The sequence below is a fragment of the Oculina patagonica genome, chromosome 11, assembly GCF_052425735.1.
Source record: "Oculina patagonica isolate OP01 chromosome 11, crgOcupat, whole genome shotgun sequence".
In the NCBI taxonomy this organism is placed as follows: domain Eukaryota; kingdom Metazoa; phylum Cnidaria; class Anthozoa; order Scleractinia; family Oculinidae; genus Oculina; species Oculina patagonica.
The window spans coordinates 2,490,094-2,511,235 of record NC_135768.1 but is presented as its reverse complement, the minus strand read 5'-3'; the positions used below and the strand labels follow the sequence as shown (position 1 = coordinate 2,511,235).

Here is a 21,142-nt window from a genome sequence, read left to right as displayed (position 1 = left end):
CGAGGGGATCTGGGTCTCAGTAGACAAATGAAACGTAAACATGGCGGCGTGGCGGGCTTCAACAATGACGCGCCTTATTGTGATATTTCTGTATCTTTCCAGCGTCGTAGCGATAAAAGTTAGCATCACTGGAACAAGCCATGTTTGTGTCACTGGTTCACAAGTTGTCCATGTGAATTTCGGGGCTAGTCCGATTCAACAATGTGGATTACTTAACACCACGCCGCAAGCTTCGAAAGACGGGGGCGACGCAGATCAGAAGAAAGCAAATGGACAAGCGAAGGCTGACCCTTCCCCAGGTTCGTATCGGATTGAGAATATCTTTATTTCTTCTCACATATCGGTTTCTGATGCGTACAACGGGGCAAATTTATAAGATCTCTCCCTGAACACAGAATAATACGCTTAAGCTTAATAAGTTAGCGAGCACCCGCATATCGCGATATCTTGCCCCTAAGTTGTCACGAAAGGGTGTTATTGAAATATTTTTACGATCGGTAGAGTATCTAAGCGACAGTAACATGCGGGCCACGCTAGGTAAATATTGAAAACCTTCCTTGTATTCGTACTTTTTTTTTGAGTCTTGATGTTTGCTATGTTGTCTAGACTTTACTTCCTTAATACTCCGAGATGGTGTTTTGCGCGCCCCAATAATTTTTGTCAACATGTCGATATGATTATTTAATGCGCGCGGGGGCCGGATATAATAATAATATTGCCCGATTAAATCGACAATCGTCTAGAGGACCAACAAACAGTTCTTTCCCATGCAAAGTATCATATCTACGTTTTTTTTTTGGAAAAATAGTTTTGGAAGGAACTTGTTTACCGCTTGATTTCACTTTGATTTCCACGGAGGTTATTTGCCTCAGGGGTCCGTGAAAGATAATCGAATGTCGTGGAGCGATTTGAATAATTGAAACTGCGATGTTTGTAAGAATCTTAAATCATCACTGTTGGAATTGCATATAAGCTTTAGTTGTAGTCAAAGCTGGGAAGACCTGATGTGTGATAATGATTAAGTCCACATCTTTGAATAGCAGATGTCTGTGGCACAAGTGTTTTTTTAAGTTAGTTTACAAAGTTGGTTTACAATGGTCTCTTTGTTTTTCCGATGTTTTGCTCTTTAACTTAAAATGTTCAGTCAAAACTAAAAGTTTTTTACAAGCAAAACTCTGATTTATTCCTTGTTGCTACAGAATTTTACTGTGAAGTTAGACCACAAGTAACACAAGCCTGCCTGCGTGGCATAAAGCTAACAGACTGACCAAGGCTAGCTAGAAAATAATTATATTAGGTCAGCTATTCGACCGTTGCAACTGGTTCTTATCTGTGATCTTATATACAGTGAAATCCTGTTTTCTCAATCCTCTTAACGAAAACAAATATTTCTTTGAGAAATCGAGGGTAAAATTTCAGTTTTTGTCTGAGCAATGCAAAGCCTAGCTAGGAAAACAACTCTTGGTTGGAGTATTCAGGAAGTTTGAGAAATCGAAGGTTCGAGAAAATTGGATCTCTACTGTTTATCAATTAAAGTAATTGAATGCAAAATGTATTGTGTGTATAACACCATATTGTTGTAAAAAGTAGAGTGGAAGGAACTGGGGAAATGGTTACAGGACAAGCAAGAATTTTAGCACTGTACTAGTGACTAAACAAGTGTACAAAACAAAGTCACTAGTTGTTACCACCAGTGATTTTTAATCACAAACTCTGTTTTCTCTTTCCGTAAAAAATGTCCTCAGGCCAAGTACTATCATGAGAATGTGCACGCAATATTGTTTTCGCTTTGGTAATAAACAAAAGGACACGCTATGATAGTTCCGCCTAAATCAAAATTGATTAATATGTTAATTAATGGAAGCCGCTATTTACGGTAATTTCTTTTAAGTTATGAAGCTGCATATAATGTCATTGTTGGCTTGTCTTGATAAATTTAGCCTAATTCTTTCAAATTAATCATTTGTCATCCATTTCACTATTTCCCGTTCCTATTTTTTGTTTTGTTTATTTTTCCCTTTGTTGTGTTTTTCTAACCTGATAAAACTGCAGTTATTTTTTAATTATTTGATTTTCAAGTTATTTTGTGCAGTCACTGTAACTAGTTAAAGATGAATTCCAGTCCGTACTGCGCAATCTCGGCTGCAATATTTATGTGAGCCCACACGAAGGGAATGTTTACAAGCAAAACTAAAAATTCCGCGACAAACTTACCTTTTTCTTCATTATTAACGCCAGATATCCTTGCAGAACAAATAATAACGAGTAGAAGAACCTTGACGCTATTTCAAACCGACGTTTTAGCTCATCGGAACTTCTTGAACGAAACGAACTGTAATGGCGGACTAAAAAACGTCATGTATGCTGTCACCGAAGTGTAACGTTTCAACGAATTCAAAACAAAAACGTAAACAAACCCCGAGTCTGCGCAGTACGGACTGGAAATCATCTTTAAAGACACAATGAAATAACTCATTTTTAGATTCTTTGATGCTTCTCCTTCATAGATTGTGGAACATTCAAGCAGACATCCAATCCTGTTAAGACCAAGCTCAAGATACAGAAATGTAATGATGGAGGGATAACCCATGCTGGGCCGTGCTTGAAACAACTCAATAATAAAAAGCACTTTATTATTCATACACCGGAGCGCGACAAGGTAATCCATCATGTCCACTAGTATAACAGCTGTCATACACTTGTTATTCTACTGTTCTAGATCTTCTAGTGTAGCAGTTGCTATTGTTTTTGGGGATAGGGGCATTGTTCCTGCTGTTTGTTCTATTGTTCTCTGGAAGGATAGCAAGCTATTTGTATGAAACTTTGTGAGAGCTGCTACCGGACCCAAATTAAATTAAAAGTAGCTGGAAATGTGTTTATTCATTATTAAAAATATTGTTAACTTCTTGTGACCTTACCCCTGAAAACAGCAGTGAAATTCAAAACTCATGGTAGAGCTGTTTTCATGGTCTATACACATGGTATGAAAAAAATGAAGTTACTAAATGGGTGTTTCATGCTGTGTAGGGTGCTAAGATATTTGAATACTTGTTGGATAACCGTGAAATCAATTTCACAGTTCACTGTGAAATCCATCCGCCCCGTTTCACCTGAATGGTCCCATTTAATAGCTGTATCCCGCCCATGGCTAATTAACAAATATGTTGTTTTGAAACCATATCATACAGTGTATGCTATGGCTTTTGTCTCTGATTCCTTAAAAAACTTTATTTTGAAAAATGTTGCTATTTTTAGTGTGAAGTAATTGATCTTAGATTAGGCTGAGATTATACTTTTATTATGTGTTGTCTACCCTTTGACTGGTTTTGTCTGGATGTAAGCTTCCTTGATGATAATATCATCAGGGAAGCTTACTGGATTTATTGTATGCAGTCTCACAGTGATGTAATTAAAAGTACTTAGCTCTCGTTAATAAATGTTTGTTGGATGATCAGCCATGGATCTGAAGGAAATATCACTTCTCCTATATTTTCAAAACAATCTAGAGCTTCCAAGAAGGGGCATATTTTTTTTTGCCACTCCCCCTTTCAAGAAGTAAATTAAAGTGAATTTGTAACAACCTTGCTTGAGGGTCCTGAAGGGGCTGGGGGGGGGGGGGGGGTATAAATCCCATTTCCCAGCCTATTGTTTTCCTGATTTTCCAAAATCCAGTCCAAGTTCTATTGTTTATTTATTTGTGATTCCCAGTCCCAGTGACCCAAATCCCATTTTCCCTGTGAAAATTTGCCCAAACAAGTCCCAGTTCCTATTTAACTCCTTTAGGCCCCTCTTGCTGCCCTTATTGTTCCTGGTAAACCCCATTGGGGTATAAATGTCACTCGGTATTTTGGCCACATCTAGATCTGCCACTGAACAAAATGGCAGTTTACCTAATACCTTTAAAGATAAAGTAACATGCATGTCCCAAAAAATTAACATTTGAAGTAATGTAATCATGTATACCATGGAATCCCAATTTCTTCCTAATTAATCTTCTTTTCAGAGTCTTCATCTTGTAATAGCACATGATGTAAAGCAGCAAGTTATTTTGACTGGAAATAATGAGATTGATAAAAAAGTTGGTAAGTGTTATGTCACTTTCATTAGATTACAAGATGCCTTATGGTTACATGCCAATAACTCATTCCACCCCCTTTTATAAATCCTTTGTAGTCTGAATGAATCTGAGATTAGGTATTTCATGATTTCAAAATCAGATTCAAAATGGAAACATTTTTTGGTGGGAGTTCTTATCTTAAATATGAGCTGCTGCGATAAATGTGGTCTGCTAAAAATTATTCTGAGTACAGTAAAAAGTCTGTTAAGCCATCAACTTAATATCCATTCTGTAGCAAGAAACATGATCTTGAAGTTTAATGTAACATAACCATGCAGTCTGATCAGGTCACAAAGAGATCATGATCGATGTTGACATGTGGCTATGACTATGTCTTTTCTGTAAATGGCCACCCACGCAGCGGTCAAACGCTGCACGCATGCTCATTTCCGCCAAACCTCTCCATACAAAGTCTTAAATTTTCCGAAAGCTTTCACTTTATTTAAAGCTAAAAGTTAACGCCGTCCCTGGAAAGTAGGGGTGGTGAATGGTCGTTCAAAAAATGTGTGTCTCACAAAATTTTAGCCAAATTTCAGGGGTCTCGTCGTCTCAAATTCTTCTTTGACGCCTTCTCAAAGTATCAATTTCTTTTGCAAGGCTAAAAAGATCTCGGGCTCGCAGAAAAGATATCAGTCTCGCAAAGTCTCGCATTTACCATTCGACACCCCTGAAAGTTAAGGTTTATACGCAGCTTATGGATGGGAAATTTGATAATTGATCTCCACTAAGTTTCCCAGCTTGACATTTTCTTTCACCGTACCATTTCTATAACAATTTCTTACAAAAGTTTGCACACTTTGGTGTCAAATTCTTAGAAAAGTTTGAGGCAGTGAAGACCGGACATGACATCATTTTTTTGCATTTGACAGCTGTGAAATGCCTACCAAGGTTCTATAATTGGAGTACCAGTGATCTGTAAGACCCAGTCTTGTTCAAGTTGTTTTTGTTCAAAATTCAGTTATAATAATTTTTATTTTATTTCTTGAAGTGAATTTTTTTTATGTACCGGTACATAACTTTCTGGTGACATGTTTCAGGGTATGCTATGATTCTTCTAAACGCTGGGAAGTTGGATCAAGCAATTGGACAGTTTACTGACATCATCAAGGTGACTTTAAAGTGTCTATGACAGATTTTTCTTATTATTTTACTGTTCAAATATATAGTGTTTTTTATAATATTCTAGTGTAATTTTTAGGGAGGGCCACAGGTTTGTTAGCTTTGCTATTTAGTGTTACCCTCATTTTAAATAAAGTCTTTATTATTATTATTATTATTATTGGGTCCTTATATGAAAAGCGAAAAAAGTTCCTGTAGCGATGTTTCTTCGCTGCTTTTTGCTGTTTAAAAAGGTGAAATGTTACTACCGGTTGGGTCAAATGCCACGCCAAGATGGAAACTGGGAAGAGCTGGGTTGCTTTGTGTCACGAGGAAAAGATCACATTGCTATTATTCTAAACGACTTTTGACAAAGAAATGGACTTACCGGTAATCAAGGTCCGGATAATCGAGGATCGACTGTAGTCCATCTAGGGGATCTCATCTCATACTTAAAGCCAAACTTGGAACCCATTCACACAACTAGAAGGCCATAAACTTGACCCCTTGCAGTGACACGTAACCATATAGCCGGTGTCTGACATTTGCAGAATGCAGACTAAGAGAATATATTGTTACCTTTACCATTATTGAAAGCTAACCGTAAACAGGCTAACCGGAGTGTATAGTAGGCTAATTGGAGTGCGTAGTAGGCTAACCGGAGTGAACGTTTCACTCAGGTTAGCCTACTACACACTCCCGTTAGCCTACTATTCACTCCGGTTAGCCTAAATAGCACTTCGGTTAGCCTGTTTATGGTTAGCTTTCAATAATGGTAAAGGTAACACAATATATTCTCTTAGTCTGCATTCTGCATTCTGCAAATGTCAGACACCGCCATATAGCAGATAAATTATTAAGTAACTGTTGGTGTTTGTTTTAATTCATTTCAATCTGTTACTGACATTGTATAGGAACATCCTTGGGTTACTGCAGCTTATTTTGGTCGTGGCACGGCTCATGTTCAGAAGGGCTTACAGGTATTTTTCTAACTAATTACCGGAAGTACTTAAACATTGTTTTTCCTCTTTTCCTAACCCATAAATTATGTAAAAAATATATTTTTATTATTTCTTTTATTTCAGCACAAGGAGAATGCTGAGGCAGCGATACAAGATTTCTCATCAATTATCAGACTTAGCCCTGATAATCCTGATGGATGGGTCAAGCGAGCAGAGGTACTAAAACTGCATCTAGTGGCTTCTTTACATCACTTGATCAAAGTATTTTGTACAATATAATTTGATAACATGCTATACTTTTGACTCTTGATTTAGTCGTTGAATCAGTTCTAATAACATTCCATTGGATTCTGTTCACTTTGATTCAGTGTAGATGAGGAGCTGTAAGACCAGACAGAGCTCTGGACTATACAAAAATTGTGTCCAGGTTATGGAACGGTGATACTCTTAAATCCTCTCACCAGTTGGCCGCCAAAATCCACCTGTCTATAACCCATTTAACAGGGGTTTAGGATTGACCCTTCCCCTACCTTTCTGAAAAATTTCAGTTAAGTTTTTTTGGAATTTCCAATGAGCCTCATTGGGGTTGACATGGATATGCTGGAACTGTGCAATATATGATAATAATAAAGTCACAGAAAATTTAATTTAATTTCTCCCAGTTACTAATTTATTTAAACCTGAAGCAAGTAAGTATACTACAATCATTTCTTCTCATCACTCTCTGTAGGTGTTCTCACCTTTAGGAAAGATCAAGGAGGCGTTAGCCGACATAAAAGTTGCTTTGGATCTGAAACCAAGTGCCCAGTTATACATCATGAGTGGTACATTGCTGTTTATGCAAGAGGTAGGGACAAAAATTAGCAATAATTATACTCCTGAGCCAGCTATTTGGCATAAAACTACTGTTAACTAAAAATAATTCTAGCAAAAATAGGTAAAAAGGTTTGTATGGCAGAAATTTCCAGGGCAAAATTACAGTACTAATTATACCATTTGTCAATATTATAGAGGTATTAATCTACTGATGACTGATATTTATAAGGTTTAATTTTCATTAGAACAGGTTATGATAATAGCAGTAAAGTTGTTAACTAAGTAAGGGTCAATAATGGGCTGACTGCTTTCAGATATGCTAGCTTCTCAAATTTTATTTCTCCATTAATTTTTTTCTTTATTGAGAGTTAGTTTCAACTGAGAAGGTATATCAAACACTCAAGGGATTGTTTCATCTTGTTTCCAAATGCCTCGAAGTTCATCAAAAATACTGCACTTGCGCTGTGCATTGTATTGTCAAGTTGAACTCTCTTCTTGGTGTTTGGAACTGTGATGAAACATTCTTGCTTACAAGTTTGATATATTACATGCAACTTTTCATTTGGATTTTGAGAGCAACAGAGCTGGTCCTAGCAATTACAGTTTATGCCTTTCTCTTTTTTTGCAAGCCAGAACGAAGGGAGCAGTAACTTAGATCTTGTACAATACCGTAATGATTCGATTTAGTGCCCTCCTTCAAATAAGCGCCCCCTTCCGAATAAACGCCCCTCTTCGAATGTGTTTTTGTAAATAAGCGCCCCTATTCCAATAAGCGCCCCCATTCTAATTAGCGCCCCCGTTCTCATAAGCACCCCTATTCTAATAAGTGCCCTTATTGTGGATAACTGCCCATACCGAAGTCATTGACGTCAACTAGATAAACTCCTGACCGTTCGCCGTACAGTTCATGTATATATTTACTGCTAAAATGAACAATTCTTTAAAAAGTAACTGAACTTCAAACAATTTCTAACTGTTAAAGTTTCTGTTATTGTTAGATACATTTGGTTGTTTCTCAAGAAATTAAATAAGCGCCCTGTCCCGAATAAGCGCCCTGTCTCGAATAAGCGCCCTCCCTCGAGGTGCCAAAAGTAAATAAGCGCCCCGGGCGCTAAATCGAATCATTACGGTAGTCTGTATCTTGTACAATGGTCTGCACATCCAAATGTTGTGTCTTATGTTTTTTATTCAGGATTACGAAGCTGCCTCAGAGATGTTCCTGAAATGTTTGGCAATAGAGAAGAACCAGCCAACAGCCATGCTGTATAATGGGTTATCACTGTACCACAGGGGCAGGGTTAAGGTAAATAAATTATTTATTAACTCTCTCCACGTAAATAGAAGGTGCAGTGGCCAAATGGTTAGTGTACTGGACACTCGATTGAGTGGCCCTGGCCAGGGTCAATGCGCTGTGTTCTTGGACAAGACACTTTACTCTCTAAGTGCCTCTCTCCACCCAACTTTATAAATGGGTAACCCTGCAATGGACTAGCATCCATCTAGGGAGGAGTAAAAGTAGTCCTTAACCTGGGATAATCTCCAGTCTGATGGGCGTCTAAGCCCAAATGCAGAGTTTACCTACCTTTGTTGCAAAATGACACTGGCACAGAGTCACAGGTTTTGTCTTTCCTTGTTTAGGAGTCCATTGAAATCTTCAAAGAAGTTCTGAAAACCAATACAAACCAAGCAGAATGTCATCGCAGCTTGGGTCATGCATATAGGTATGTCACATGATGGATCAGACAGACATACAGGTGGACAGACCTACAGAAAAACGTTTTTTATAGAACAACTAGAAAGGAGAGAAACTTGAGGGAAAAACATGAAACTTAATCTCCAAATGAACCCTGTTTGAAGAATTCAAAACAAACATGAAATTGAGTTTGGAACTGAAAAGGTTACTGTCGAGTACAGTAATTGATTGCAGAAGTCTCTCTAAAAGCGTTATTATTATTTTTTTTTAAAATATTAAATGATTTGCAACAGGGAGCTAGGAAGTCCAGACCTTGCCCATGAACACTTTACAGCTGCCATTACAATGGAGCCAACAGTTGCTCAGGTTTGACTGTTTCGCTTTTTTATCATTTTGTTTCACATCTTGGGTGGGACATTTAACTCTCATTGTGCCCATCTTTGCCTAGCCTCCCACACAGTCGTTTTTAGGGGCGATCATGAAACACGAGGAGGAGTAAAACATGATCACCCCTAAAAATGACTGCCTGGGAGGCTACTCTCTACCTAGTGTACTGGTGGGTACTGCTGAATTAATGGGAAAAACCCTGACAGAATGCGAAGGGGTAGTTAACCCTGTGATGGAATAGCAATACATCCAGGGGGGAGTAGCCATAATTAATTCTAGTCACTTCTTGCTGTAGAAGATAAGCACTGGCACTAACGAGCCTTCATGCTCTTTTCATTCCATTCTATCTTAACCTATCCTTTCCTATCTTTCATTTTGATAGCACAAAATTATTTTTGTTCCATAGTAAATTTATTTGACTTGTACTGTTTTCTATTTATTGTTCGCCTCAATTGTCTAATCTATTCTCCCTTAAAATTTGCTCTGTAAAATCACTTGCTTGATGAAATGAAAATTTCTTTCTTTGGCAGAACTATCATTCCAGAGGGATCCTTAATTACATGCGTGGAAGGCCTGATGAAGCAATTACTGATTTGAAGGTATTGATAATTAATATGTAATTTTAAAAAAGTAGCAGATCAGATGCAAAGTACCCTTTGTCCTTCCAAACCTGCCAAGCAATTAAATCTAGATTGATCACTAGAAAGGTGACTTCAACACACAGGGGCTGTCTTAAATGACATGAATAGTAAACTTCGCCTGACTCGGAGTATAACTAAAACACTGGAACTCAACGTACATTGTATTGTAGCCTGCGTAGCTGGCGGGATTCGCGACTGAGAGCTTTGTTTTAAACGGCGAACGGCGGAGGTGAACGGGGGCGTCGTGCCGTGCTTATCCTGCCAGCTATTCCACCAGCTATGCTGGCTAATTGTATCATTGTTGGCAGGGCAAAGAACTGAACGAAACATGACTTGCAGTCAATGGCCTTTCCCTTCAGCTAGGGCAATACAAAAAGCTACAAACATGAACAAATCAGTTATCTTGAAGCTTTTCAATAAAACGCTTTTTAACAAAATCCGTTTTACACAATCCCCGAGTTCATCCCTTGTGGTACAGAACGTGTGCGTACTAAAAAAGAGGCACCATTCTTAACGTCAACGTCTTCTTTGCAGGCCTGCCTGGAGTACAACCCTAAAAGCATCTCCTGCAAGTACTGGATGGGAGTTAGTTATGCTTCCAGGGGAAACTATTATGAGGCTGTCAAATCCAGCACTAAGGTTTGTGCAAGTGACAATCACATTCCTGCTTTGGTATCTCAAAATAACAGTTTTCTGAGGTAGAAAAACAGCAAAGAGATAGAGCAATTTTCAATTGAGTGTCGTAAAACCAAAACCAAAGTAATTACTCTAGCCAATCACAAAGGACACACAATCCAGTGAACCAATCAAAACTCGAAGCAAGTACATGTAACTGGCACGAAGCGCGGGAAAACGTGCGCGAGCGAGTCACGATTGGTTTTGGTTTTACTCCTGATTGGCTGAGAAAGTGACGCGAGATTTTTAAGCCAATCACTAAGCGTAGTACTGCAAAACCAAAGCAAACGCAATTTACTTTCGACACTCAAGTGAAAACCGCTCTAATAATAAACCAAAAAGAAACAAGGATGGTTGAGATTGGGCAAGATTGGGATGGATTACGAATGACAAAATTAAGCCCTGGCCAAACGGTAACGCAAGTGGACACAAGTACAATAACTCGATAACTCGAACCTTCAAGGGAAATCGAAAAAGGTTCGAGTTATCGAGGGTAAAATTAGTAAGAAAAATGAACTGGAGGGCAATCGAAAAAGGTTCGAGCGGGAGTTCGAGTTACTGAGAGTTTGAGTTATTGGGATTCAACTAGTGACTGTCGCAAGTTGAACTTGCATACAGACTTGCGTTAGCTGGCCAAACGGACTCACAAGTTTACTCGCAAGTGAGTGCACGCAAGTTGTCAAGAAACCAATTTCAATGCTACTGCGCGCCCTGCCATTCAGTACTTGAAGTAAACAGCAAGACTTGCGTTGGGTGGCCAAACGGTGAAAAACGTGCGTTGGATAGCGTTCAAATTTGATTTTGACCAAAGCGAACGCAAGTGATCACAAGTCAACACAAGTGCACGCAAGTCCTGGCCTTACGGGGATGCAAGTGGGCACAACTTGAAAACTTGCGTCTACTGGCTTCTCCGTTTGGCCAGGACCCTTGCTCTGAAAAATTAAGGTAAATGTTTTGAGTTGTGCCAGCGCTGCTCGAAAACCAGATTCTTCCAAGGAGGATTATGGAAAATGTATGAAAAACAGAAGGACAATTTATATCTAGACATTGAAGTGATAGCACGTTTAGTAGTAGAGCAGTTTTCAATTGAGTGTCGTAAAACCAAAACCAAGGTAATTACTCTGGCCAATCACAAAGAACACAGACAATCCAGTGAACCAATCAAAACTCGAAGCAAATACATGTAATTGGCACGAAGCGCGGGAAAACGTGCGCGAGCGAGTCACGATTGGTTTTGGTTTTAGTTCTGATTGGCTGAGAAAGTGGCGCGAGATTTTTAAGCCAATCACTAAGCGTAGTAATGCAAAACCAAAGCAAACACAATTTACTTTCGACACTCAAGTGAAAACCGCTCTAATACCCTTTCTTGACGAAGCTCACTGTTCACGAATGTTGTTACAATTAACAGATCCTGCTGAGTAGTTCATCTCCTATGCAAAACGTAGATGTAATAAAAAGCCATTATCTCAAAGGTAAGAAGCTTTCACTATGAATCAGAGTTTTCTGCAAACTAATCAGGAGTGAACGTTCACTGAAACAGTCACACCATTTCTAAACGATTAACTCGCATCTTGTCGGCATAAAATATTGCTTTGTGGCTCAAAATTTGATCGAGAAAAGAAGAGAAAGAAAACCTCTAGGACTGGGGTATGCAATCCAGAGCTTTTTGTAGTTTTCAGTAACGATGTAAATGGCTCAATGACAAAGTTAAATTATGAAAATTTTTGTCATTACTGTAAAATACTGACGAAACAATAGTTGGCAAGGATAATGTAATGAAAAGCTTCTATTAGAGGGCCTTTGATTAGCTATCAAATGCAAGTAAATGAATTCGTGCAACCTGCTGTAATCAATCAGAGTAAGCACGCTGCCTATTCAACCAATCAGAAGCGAATCTGAAACCAACCGTGGTTTACGCGTGTTGTTTTCCCGCGCTTGGCGCTGGTACCATGTTTTCCGGCGCTTGAGACCATCTTCATGTTTTTCCCGCGCTGGATCCTGGCTGCATGTTTTTCCGCACTTAGCTCTGGTTACGTGTTTGTATGATTAAATTTTTTTCTCTTTCATCAGAGTATTCTCGGTATCTTCACTCGCATCTGGACACACCCCTGTCAGAATACTCCCCGGATACAGATCTTGACGGTCGTCTGAGAGACTTGTGGGTCAAGGGCTTGCCTTTCAATGCCAAGGTAAAGAGTCCAGTGAAAATTCTTTTTTTTCTGTACTGAAAGAAAACGTTAGATAAAATGTATACAGAATTCGGATCGAAGAACTGATATTTCGACTGGGCTTGGGATTGAAAATGCTTCAATTTTGAAGAATTTTATAGTTTGTATTAAACTATCATTTGTGCTCTTTTAGAATTACAGCGAACAACCTGGAATACAGCCTCATATACGGTAAGTAAATAAGCTAGCTTTTATTAAATCTGTGCGAAAGGGGAATATATAGTTGCTTAGAGTTTTGTAAAATAACATAAACTTGGCTTTCCCCTTACATTCAGTATGTGTTCTTTTTTAAGTAATGAGTTAAATCAAATAGTTGTTAACTTCGCTCTTCTTTCATCAGAGAGGTTGAGGACGTTTCTTTTGGCGACTTGAGCCCAGAGGCGCAGGTAAAGTTAAACCTGAAATTCTGAAAGGTTATATACTGTAAATTCTCTTTTGAGCCCCCAGGAAAGCATGTATAATTATATGAAACGCTGGAGATAAAAGTATTTTAGATTGGAAATCCCATACAAACGCTTTAACGGCCGACAAGTTTGCCCTTCCGACAAAACAGTGGTTAAACCCCAACAATATCTGTTCAATAGATATTTTCACACTAGAGACGGTATACTAGTCCTGGTACGAAAACGACGATTCACAATTTTAATTGGACTGCTCATCCGCTGATTACTAGACCAGTTAATCTTCTAAAATTGTATTCGTCCTGTATTCACGCCAGGCGAGTAAGTCATTTGAGACACTCAGATAACTTTTCTGAGACGACATACCCTACTCTAGGGCAAAAAAGCCCACGTCTCCGATATAAATTTCCACTTTTCGACGACTTTTTCGTGCAAGTTGCACGAAAAAGTCGTCAAATTTGTTCTTCTTGGGAGCGGTTTTCAATTAATTGTCGAAAGTAATCCGAAATTACTGTGGTTTTGCTTTACTTCGCTTTAATGTTTTAAAAAACTTGCGCCACTTTCTCAACCAATCAGGTAAAAAACCAAAACCAAGCGCAAATTGGTCACGCGGTGTTTTCCCGCCTTTGGCGCCAGTTACGTGCATTTGCTACGAGTTGTCTTTGGTCCATTAGAGCGGTTTTCACTTGAGTGTCGAAAGTTAATTGCGTTTGCTTTGGTTTTGCATTGTTACGCTTAGTGATTGGCTTAAAAATCTCAATCGTGACTCGCTCGCGCACGTTTTCCCGCGCTTCGTGCCGGCTACATGTATTTGCTTCGAGTTTTGATTGGTTCACTGGATTGTCTGTGTCCTTTGTGATTGGCCAGAGTAATTACTTTGGTTTTGGTTTTACGACACTCAATTGAAAACTGCTCTATGCCGTTTACGTTTCTCATGATTGGCCATTGTAATTGCTTTGGTTTTGAGTTTTTTTAACACTCCTTTGAAAGAATGTTATAACGGCTTGTGATTCATTTATTCTCGATGGTGTGTTTGTAGTTGTTGCTGTACAAGTCCTCTACACTGGGTCCACTGGTTCAGTATCATGCGGATGGGTTTTTACCCAGCGTTAGACATCATCGTGCTATGGGTTTGGCGATCCTTGATGTGGCTCAAGTGGCGCACAAGAACTGGAAAGCGGGCAGATCATCTAAAACAAATCACAAGAAAGCCACCTGGAGGGACATATTTGATGTGGCGGTCAGATGGAGAAGGTAGGGAGGGACTGGACACAAACTACCTTGTTATAGGAAATAAACGCGAATTTCAAAAATTCGCGTGTCGCGTTAATTTTTGTTAACGTTAATTTTCGCGCCGTTAATTAAGTGGAGTGTTAATTTCCTTCACCTTAATTTCCATCATTTTGGCCCCAATTTTTCGATACAGTCCAGACGTTCTTGACTCTTAGGGAAAAGCATTATTTTATCATGGTGGAAATCTGCCGGTATCACTGAAACTGAACGATCAAAGCGGTCAGATACCTTCGCTTAACCCCCACGTTTGGGGAAAGTACCACGAATATCATTTCCGTTTCTGATTATACGCTTAGTGTTGAAATAAACTTGATCCTGTTGTCCCAACAAGTTTTTTCTTTGTGTAAGTCGCGTTAATTTCCTCCATTTTGAAATGTTAGCCTCTCTTCGCGTTAATTTCCTTTCTTGCGAAGTATTTTTCCTTCAGTTCACGTTAATTTTAGTCGCGTTAATTTCAAAGACCTTAATTAACACAAGCGTTAATCTTATAAGGTAGCTAAGTTACTTAAAACAGTATAGAAAATGAAATCGAAAATGCTCTGGTGAAAAAGCGTTTCCCGCGCTTTGCGCCAGTTGCATTTATCTGTTTCGTGTTTTGATTGGTTCGCTGGATTACCCGTGTCATTTGCGATTGGCCAGAGTGATAACTTTAAGTTTTGGCATAACGACACTTGCCGCTATACGCCGAAGTTAGCTTAGCGAATCTCTCGTCACAGCTAACCACCAGAGATATCAAACCTACTGATATAGCGAATAGTGGGAGGCGCGGTGGCCTGATGGTTAGTGTGTTGGACTCTGAATCGAGCGGTCTGGATTTGAGCCCTGGCCGGGGCACTGCGTTGTGTTCTTGGGCAAAACACTTTATTCAAATAGTGCCTCTCTACACCCAGGTGTATAAACATTTGGATATCAGTGAATTATGGGGGGGGGGGAATAACCCTGCGATGGACTAGCATCCCATCCAGGGGGGAGTAGAAATACTCCTAGTCGCTTCATGCTACGGAAACCGGGAGATAAGCTCCGGCCTGATAAGCCACTTAACTCGAATGCAGATTTTACCTATAGAAAAAGCCTGCATGGGTATTAAAAAGTAGCCTGAAAACACATTGTTCTGTCGACAAGAAAGTGTGCCTACAAAACTGGCAATAGAAGATGGAGAGTGTCTTGGTTTTCAGTTTTGCAGTATTTTTTAATGGAATAGGTGTTTCGAATGAAAACCAGTAGAACACAACCAGCTCCATTCTCCGCTTTCTTTCCATGGCTCTCAAACTAAATTGGAATTCAAAGTTGTGCATTTTTTTACTTGCAGACTTGCCGATCCTGAGCAGCCCGTGTTTTGGTTGAACCTGATGCCGGAGAAAAGTGTCAAGACAGGATTTAATTTCAGGATGAACTTGTTAAGGTTTGTTGGAATGTTTTGATTTTCTTTTTATGACCATGTGCACTGATATTTTGGCCTTGGGCATTGTCTGTTCGGTCTGTAGTTTGTTTGTTTTTTCTTGAATTCTTTGTATCGGTGAATAGTTTGATTTATTATATAAACATCAGTAAAATACCAGGAAATCTTTCGCACGAAAAAATCATATGTTCACCCGTGAAAATAACATGTTATTTTCACATGTGAAGAAATCGATTTCGGAACATTTTCTGACAAGTTTGCCCTGTTTCAATGCTGAATGAACCAAAGAAAATCGATATTAAGTCGAAACGTCCTCGGATCTTCCTCGGCAATCTTCGGCAGTCTTCGGATATCTTCGGAAAAGTTCGGAAAATGTTCGGAAACATTCGTACGACCTTCAGACAAAATTGTGAAAATCTTCGGAAATCTTCGGAAAATTGTCAAAAACATCGTAATTAGTAGGTTTATATAATAAACAGCTTGGAGATATGAAATTTATCTTCTCGTGTTCAAATCGATTTGAACACTCGAAGATAAATTTCATATCTCCGTGCAACCATGTAATATCCTCTATTTAGATAATAGAATATCACTTGTTTTGTGTTGACGTAAAAATGGGAAAAACTAAAACCTGACTTTTGTTCACAGGGGGCAGTTAAAAAGTGTGAGATATTCAGACTACTTCGAAAAGATTTTTCAGTTTACGAAAACGATGCTACAGCACTTATACAGGTAGGTACAGTGTTTTGAATAAATGAAATCCTAGCGAGACCCGACCAGTTGATAGGAAAGTTGTCGGGTATCTCAGTGCAGTGGTGTTTTCTTTCCGTATGTTGCTTTTGAAAGGTTACGTGAGTTAGAGCGGTTTTCACTTGAGTGTCGAAAGTTAATTGCGTTTGCTTTGGTTTTACATTACTACGCTTAGTGATTGGCTTAAAAATTTCGCCACTTTCTCAGCCAATCAGGAGTAAAACCAAAACCAATCGTGACTCGCTCGTCCACGTTTTCCCGCGCTTCGTGACAGCTACATGTATTTGCTTCGAGTTTTGATTGGTTCACTGGATTGTCTGTGTCCTTTTTGATTGGCCAGAGTAATTACTTTGGTTTTGGTTTTACGACACTAAATTGAAAACTGCTCTATGCATGAAGACATGGAATAAAACCGTTTTGCTCCGTGTTACGCTGGGAATATCCCTCTCGCAAAGATCCTTGATATACCCGAATGCGCTGGAAATATACAAACAATTCTGTGTGTTTTCAGAGTGGATGAATTCAGTACAAAAGAATTCAAAAGGAAAGTGGAGAAAGCAAAAACGTGTCGAGAGCTAATACAGGTTCTAAAGGTAAGAATGTTATTAATTGATGTGAATGTGACATAAATTGATCGTTGTAATGTAATCAATTTTATCTCATTTCAAACTGCCAAGGGGGGTTTAGTTATTTATTTTTGTGATTCTCTCTCAGCAACACGATTCAAGAAACCCACAGCCGGGTATGATTTTATCCACCCACGTATCAAGTTCAAAAGGCGGAGGAACAAAAAGCTTAGAAGGGCTGAATTTAAGTCTGTCGGAAAGGTAGGTAAATTGTTTCGTTAGATTTTTCTTTAGAAATTGGAAACAATTAAAGATGAATTCCAGTCCGTACTGCGCAATCTCGGCTGCAATGTTTATGTGAGCCCACACGAAGGGAATGTTTACAAGCAAAACTAAAAATTCCGCGACAAACTTACCTTTTTCTTCATTATTAACGCCAGATATCCTTGCAGAACAAATAATAACGAGTAGAAGAACCTTGACGCTATTTCAAACCGACGTTTTAGCTCATCGGAACTTCTTGAACGAAACGAACTGTAATGGCGGACTAAAAAACGTCATGTATGCTGTCACCGAAGTGTAACGTTTCAACGAATTCAAAACAAAAAGGTAAACAAAGCCCGAGTCTGCGCAGTACGGACTGGAAATCATCTTTAAGCCATAGAGTTGTTAAAGGATCTATGTCATGGTATTTTAGTTAATTCTATTTATTTTCGTTAATTAAGAGCTGTAAACTTCAAATTGGCAGAAAAAAAGTCATTTATTGGCAAAATCACGACCGCAGAACAAACAAGAATAATTGAAAAAAGTCGAGCCGAAGTTTTTCAAGTTTACCCGAACACAATCCATTTTAATCTTCTCACCCCGAAATTGCCTAAAATTGCGTGACTAAGCCCCTTTAACTGAGGGCTGTCGAAAGTTGTCACAGAGTCAATAATTTTGGCGCCAAAAATTGTAGTCAGCCAATCAGAACTTGAAGCAGTAAGAAGTAGCCAGTGTAAAGCGCGGGAAAACTTGGGTAAGCTGTTTCACGGCGAATTTGATTTTGCATCTGATTGGCTAAGAACATAGCATCCTTTCTAAAAAAAATTATATAAATGTTGTTTTACATTGGTCAAGTACTCAGCTTCGAGAAAGCTAGTTTGCAGCCATGTCACTGAAACAGAGGAAACAAATATTCTAAATGAACATAACATGATTAAAAATGCCAGCTAGCAGGAGGCAGACCAGTTGGCTATATACAAAGCGTGGTCGAGGATTTGAATTCGGTACAACCGAGAAACAAATCCAGCTAGTGGCAGGGGCAGATCTTGAACCCTGGATCTCCGGATTACAATACCAGCGCCCTAAACCACTTGGCCATGCTGCCTCCCTGCTCTGATTGGTTAGGGCGCGAGAACTTAGGTAACCACAAAGTAAACTTTTAAATTCGTGGTTTAGAACACTGTTCCAGTGTTGACATAGCTACTGATTTGTAACTGAAGTATGGAACATGGAACTTGTTCATTAGACGAAGTTTTGCAACAGACGGCTAAGAAATGTACCAACACGTACATACGTATACGTACGTCTTCTTTCAGATACAATTGCCAGTTCATTAGCACGAACGGTCGCTGCTCTTTGTTGTTACCTTACAATATTTATTTGATTTGCTTTTCCCAGTGGTTCAAATATATTGTTTACAATGGACACTCCTACAACACCGACCAGAACTGCTGGTTATCACTCCGAGCTGGATTACATCTGGGCAAATCTTAACGATGAAATGAGGAGACCGGGCAACAAGGTATGGCGACTTTGAACCAAAACGATAAATGTAGTCCCTATTCATTCTCTCTAGTTTCGATGACCGCGCAAAGCCTGGGACGGGACAACCTCGTTCCTAGGGCCTCTCTCCCTTTCCTCCTGGGAACGAGGTTGGGGAAGTGGGGACAGAAGTGCTCCTCGGTGAGTGACGTCACCCCTCGCGATAGACACCAGACTCCCTTGAGCCATGAGCGCTGAAGAACAAGGTTGAGAATATTGTCTGCTAAAGATGTTTTTTTAAAAAAATGCTAATATTATTTTCTTTCCATACAGGATGTAGACGTGGTTGGTAACTACATTCTATCGCTGGTATACTACTTCTTCAATCTGATGCCTCTGTCACGAGGGTCAAGGTATGGTTAAAGTCTGTGTTGATTGATAATTCACTGGCAAATGTAATCGGCGCACAGCCTTCGCCCTTCATGCTACAATTTTCTTGAGAGAGAAAAAGGAAACTGTTTTCCGGTATAATGTAACATGGATTATCTGTTTTCTTTTTCGTAACAGTGCTGTGGCTTATACCGTAGCTTTAGGCCTTTTCCTCGCTGTTGGAAGAGAAACCACGGGTAAAATACCTCCAGGAAAGGTACGTGCTTCTCAGCAAAGATAAATACACTCAGTGCCCAGGGGCAGATCCAGAAGTGCTCAATTGGGGCACGGCGAAGGACAGGTGGGGGCGAAGTAAAGATTGAACCCTTTCTTGGTCGAAAAGTGGCGGGAGAAGTAAAGGTGGCCTGGGTCCCTTCTTTTTCCAGTGGCAGACATTGGGAGAGAGGGAGGTGGCAAGGTCACTTCCCAAAATCCTTTACTGATGCCAAATGGGGGTCACCCTTTCCTGTTTATTCAAAATCAGTTATTTTTCTAGTGTTATGTCATACGAGCAAAAACCGTAAGTTATGCTTATGTTTGCTTTCTTTCGGTGTTCGCAGGAGGTGGATTTAGAAGCGATGATCGGAGGATCAGTAGAGAATTTTACCAAGAATGTCAAAGGATGGCTTGGACTAAAAAAGTAAAAAACACGAGTCACTTGTTGTTGCCCCTGAATCAGACGATGCCTGAGCAATCAGACGTCTTTCCTTCCGAGCTCAGTTCTTCCGCTTGATTCGAAACCTAAAAATTCCATACTAATGACGTAGCTCTACAGAGATCAGTTTGGTGTCTCTGATTGGCTGTTGCTTGGTTACGATTTTCTGCACGCAAGTAACAACCAATCAGAGACAGCACACGTATCTCTGTAGAGCTACATCGTCAGTATGGAACTTTTCACACGGCATTTGAGCAGGGAATAGAAAAGCGCGCGAAAAGACACCTTCGTTTGACACGCCAGGCAAAGGGGTTATGTCACGCAATTTTAGGCAATTTCGGCACTGACCAACTGGTCATAGAATTAACTGAGATATCACAATGACGGCTTTAAACTGTAGAAAAACTCAAAAGAAACACAGAAAGGCCAAAAAGGGGCATGGATGGGCAAAATTCCAGAAGATTAAAACGGATTGTGTTCGGGTAAACTTTAAGTTTGTCTCAATTTGTATAAAAAGTGTCTTAATTTACAATGCTCGAAAATCATCCTTGCTTGTTATGTGGCCGTGATCCTTTTGCTTTTTCAATTCCAATTAGCCTCTTTAAAATGTTGACTTTGGTTGTTTTTTTCTTTCTAGATTGTCCAAACCTGTGTCGTCCCTGCCACTTGTCAGTGAAGTATTCCCTACTCTGAGGACTGTGTTAGAAGCTCTCAATGTGCGCTTCACGGATGCAGATTGCAAAGACTTGAAATCTGTTTAATGAAGATTATTTTTACACTCAGGAAATCAATAAATTTTCTTATTTTCCAAAAACATTGACCTTATTGCTCTGTTTGTTTAAGAAGTGGATAGACCACTGCGTCTCCACTTTTTCCTCGGAAAAACTTACTTCGTGTCCCGTGTAAAAACCGTGTTCGGAATCCCTGAACAATACGACTTATCCATATGACATCTTGCTGACGTTTGCTCATTTTTTTGAGGGCGAAAATTTGCCGGAGCCCAGAGATGCAAGGTAAACAGAAAACAATTTTCTTTTGGGTTCTGACAACGAACGTATTTCGTGAGCAGGCCACCTTAGCGTAGCCTGCGTTGCAGACGAGCTAACCCCTAGTATAGTCCGGGGGGGGGGGGGCACTCAAAAAAATGTTTTATATGGGGAGGCTCCGCCCCATGCTCTTACCCCTTATCCTTTTATATACCATTTTGACAGAAATTGTACCCCTTTCGTATACCTTTTACTGAAAAAAGATACCCCTTTCATATACCTAAAAGACGTGACATAGCC

The 21,142-nt window shown here is 39.5% G+C and overlaps 1 protein-coding gene across 1 annotated transcript; it reads left to right on the top strand.

Moving 5' to 3' along the window:
* Window positions 1–27: 27 nt before the first annotated feature.
* Window positions 28–20,670, top strand: LOC144629420 (tetratricopeptide repeat protein 13-like). The gene is made up of 26 exons (XM_078487618.1): window positions 28–299; window positions 2,508–2,659; window positions 4,004–4,082; window positions 5,155–5,225; window positions 6,130–6,195; window positions 6,301–6,393; window positions 6,908–7,024; window positions 8,186–8,296; window positions 8,632–8,714; window positions 8,980–9,052; window positions 9,604–9,672; window positions 10,249–10,353; window positions 11,798–11,861; window positions 12,460–12,578; window positions 12,751–12,788; window positions 12,958–13,003; window positions 14,058–14,272; window positions 15,621–15,713; window positions 16,359–16,442; window positions 16,972–17,053; window positions 17,175–17,287; window positions 18,689–18,812; window positions 19,106–19,185; window positions 19,340–19,418; window positions 19,762–19,841; window positions 20,494–20,670. Exons 1-26 carry the CDS (start codon window positions 41–43, stop codon window positions 20,615–20,617), a joined length of 2,619 nt encoding a protein of 872 aa, XP_078343744.1. The 5' UTR covers window positions 28–40; the 3' UTR covers window positions 20,618–20,670.
* The last annotated feature ends 472 nt before the right edge of the window (window positions 20,671–21,142 follow it).

Excerpts from the sequence above, each read along its gene's own strand:
- LOC144629420 (XM_078487618.1), top strand. The coding sequence starts at position 41 with ATGGCGGCGTGGCGGGCTTCAACAATGACGCGCCTTATTGTGATATTT. Across the intron at positions 4,083-5,154 it reads TGAGATTGATAAAAAAGTTG|GGTATGCTATGATTCTTCTA; the intron begins GTAAGTGTTATG and ends GACATGTTTCAG. Across the intron at positions 19,842-20,493 it reads GGATGGCTTGGACTAAAAAA|ATTGTCCAAACCTGTGTCGT; the intron begins GTAAAAAACACG and ends TTTTCTTTCTAG.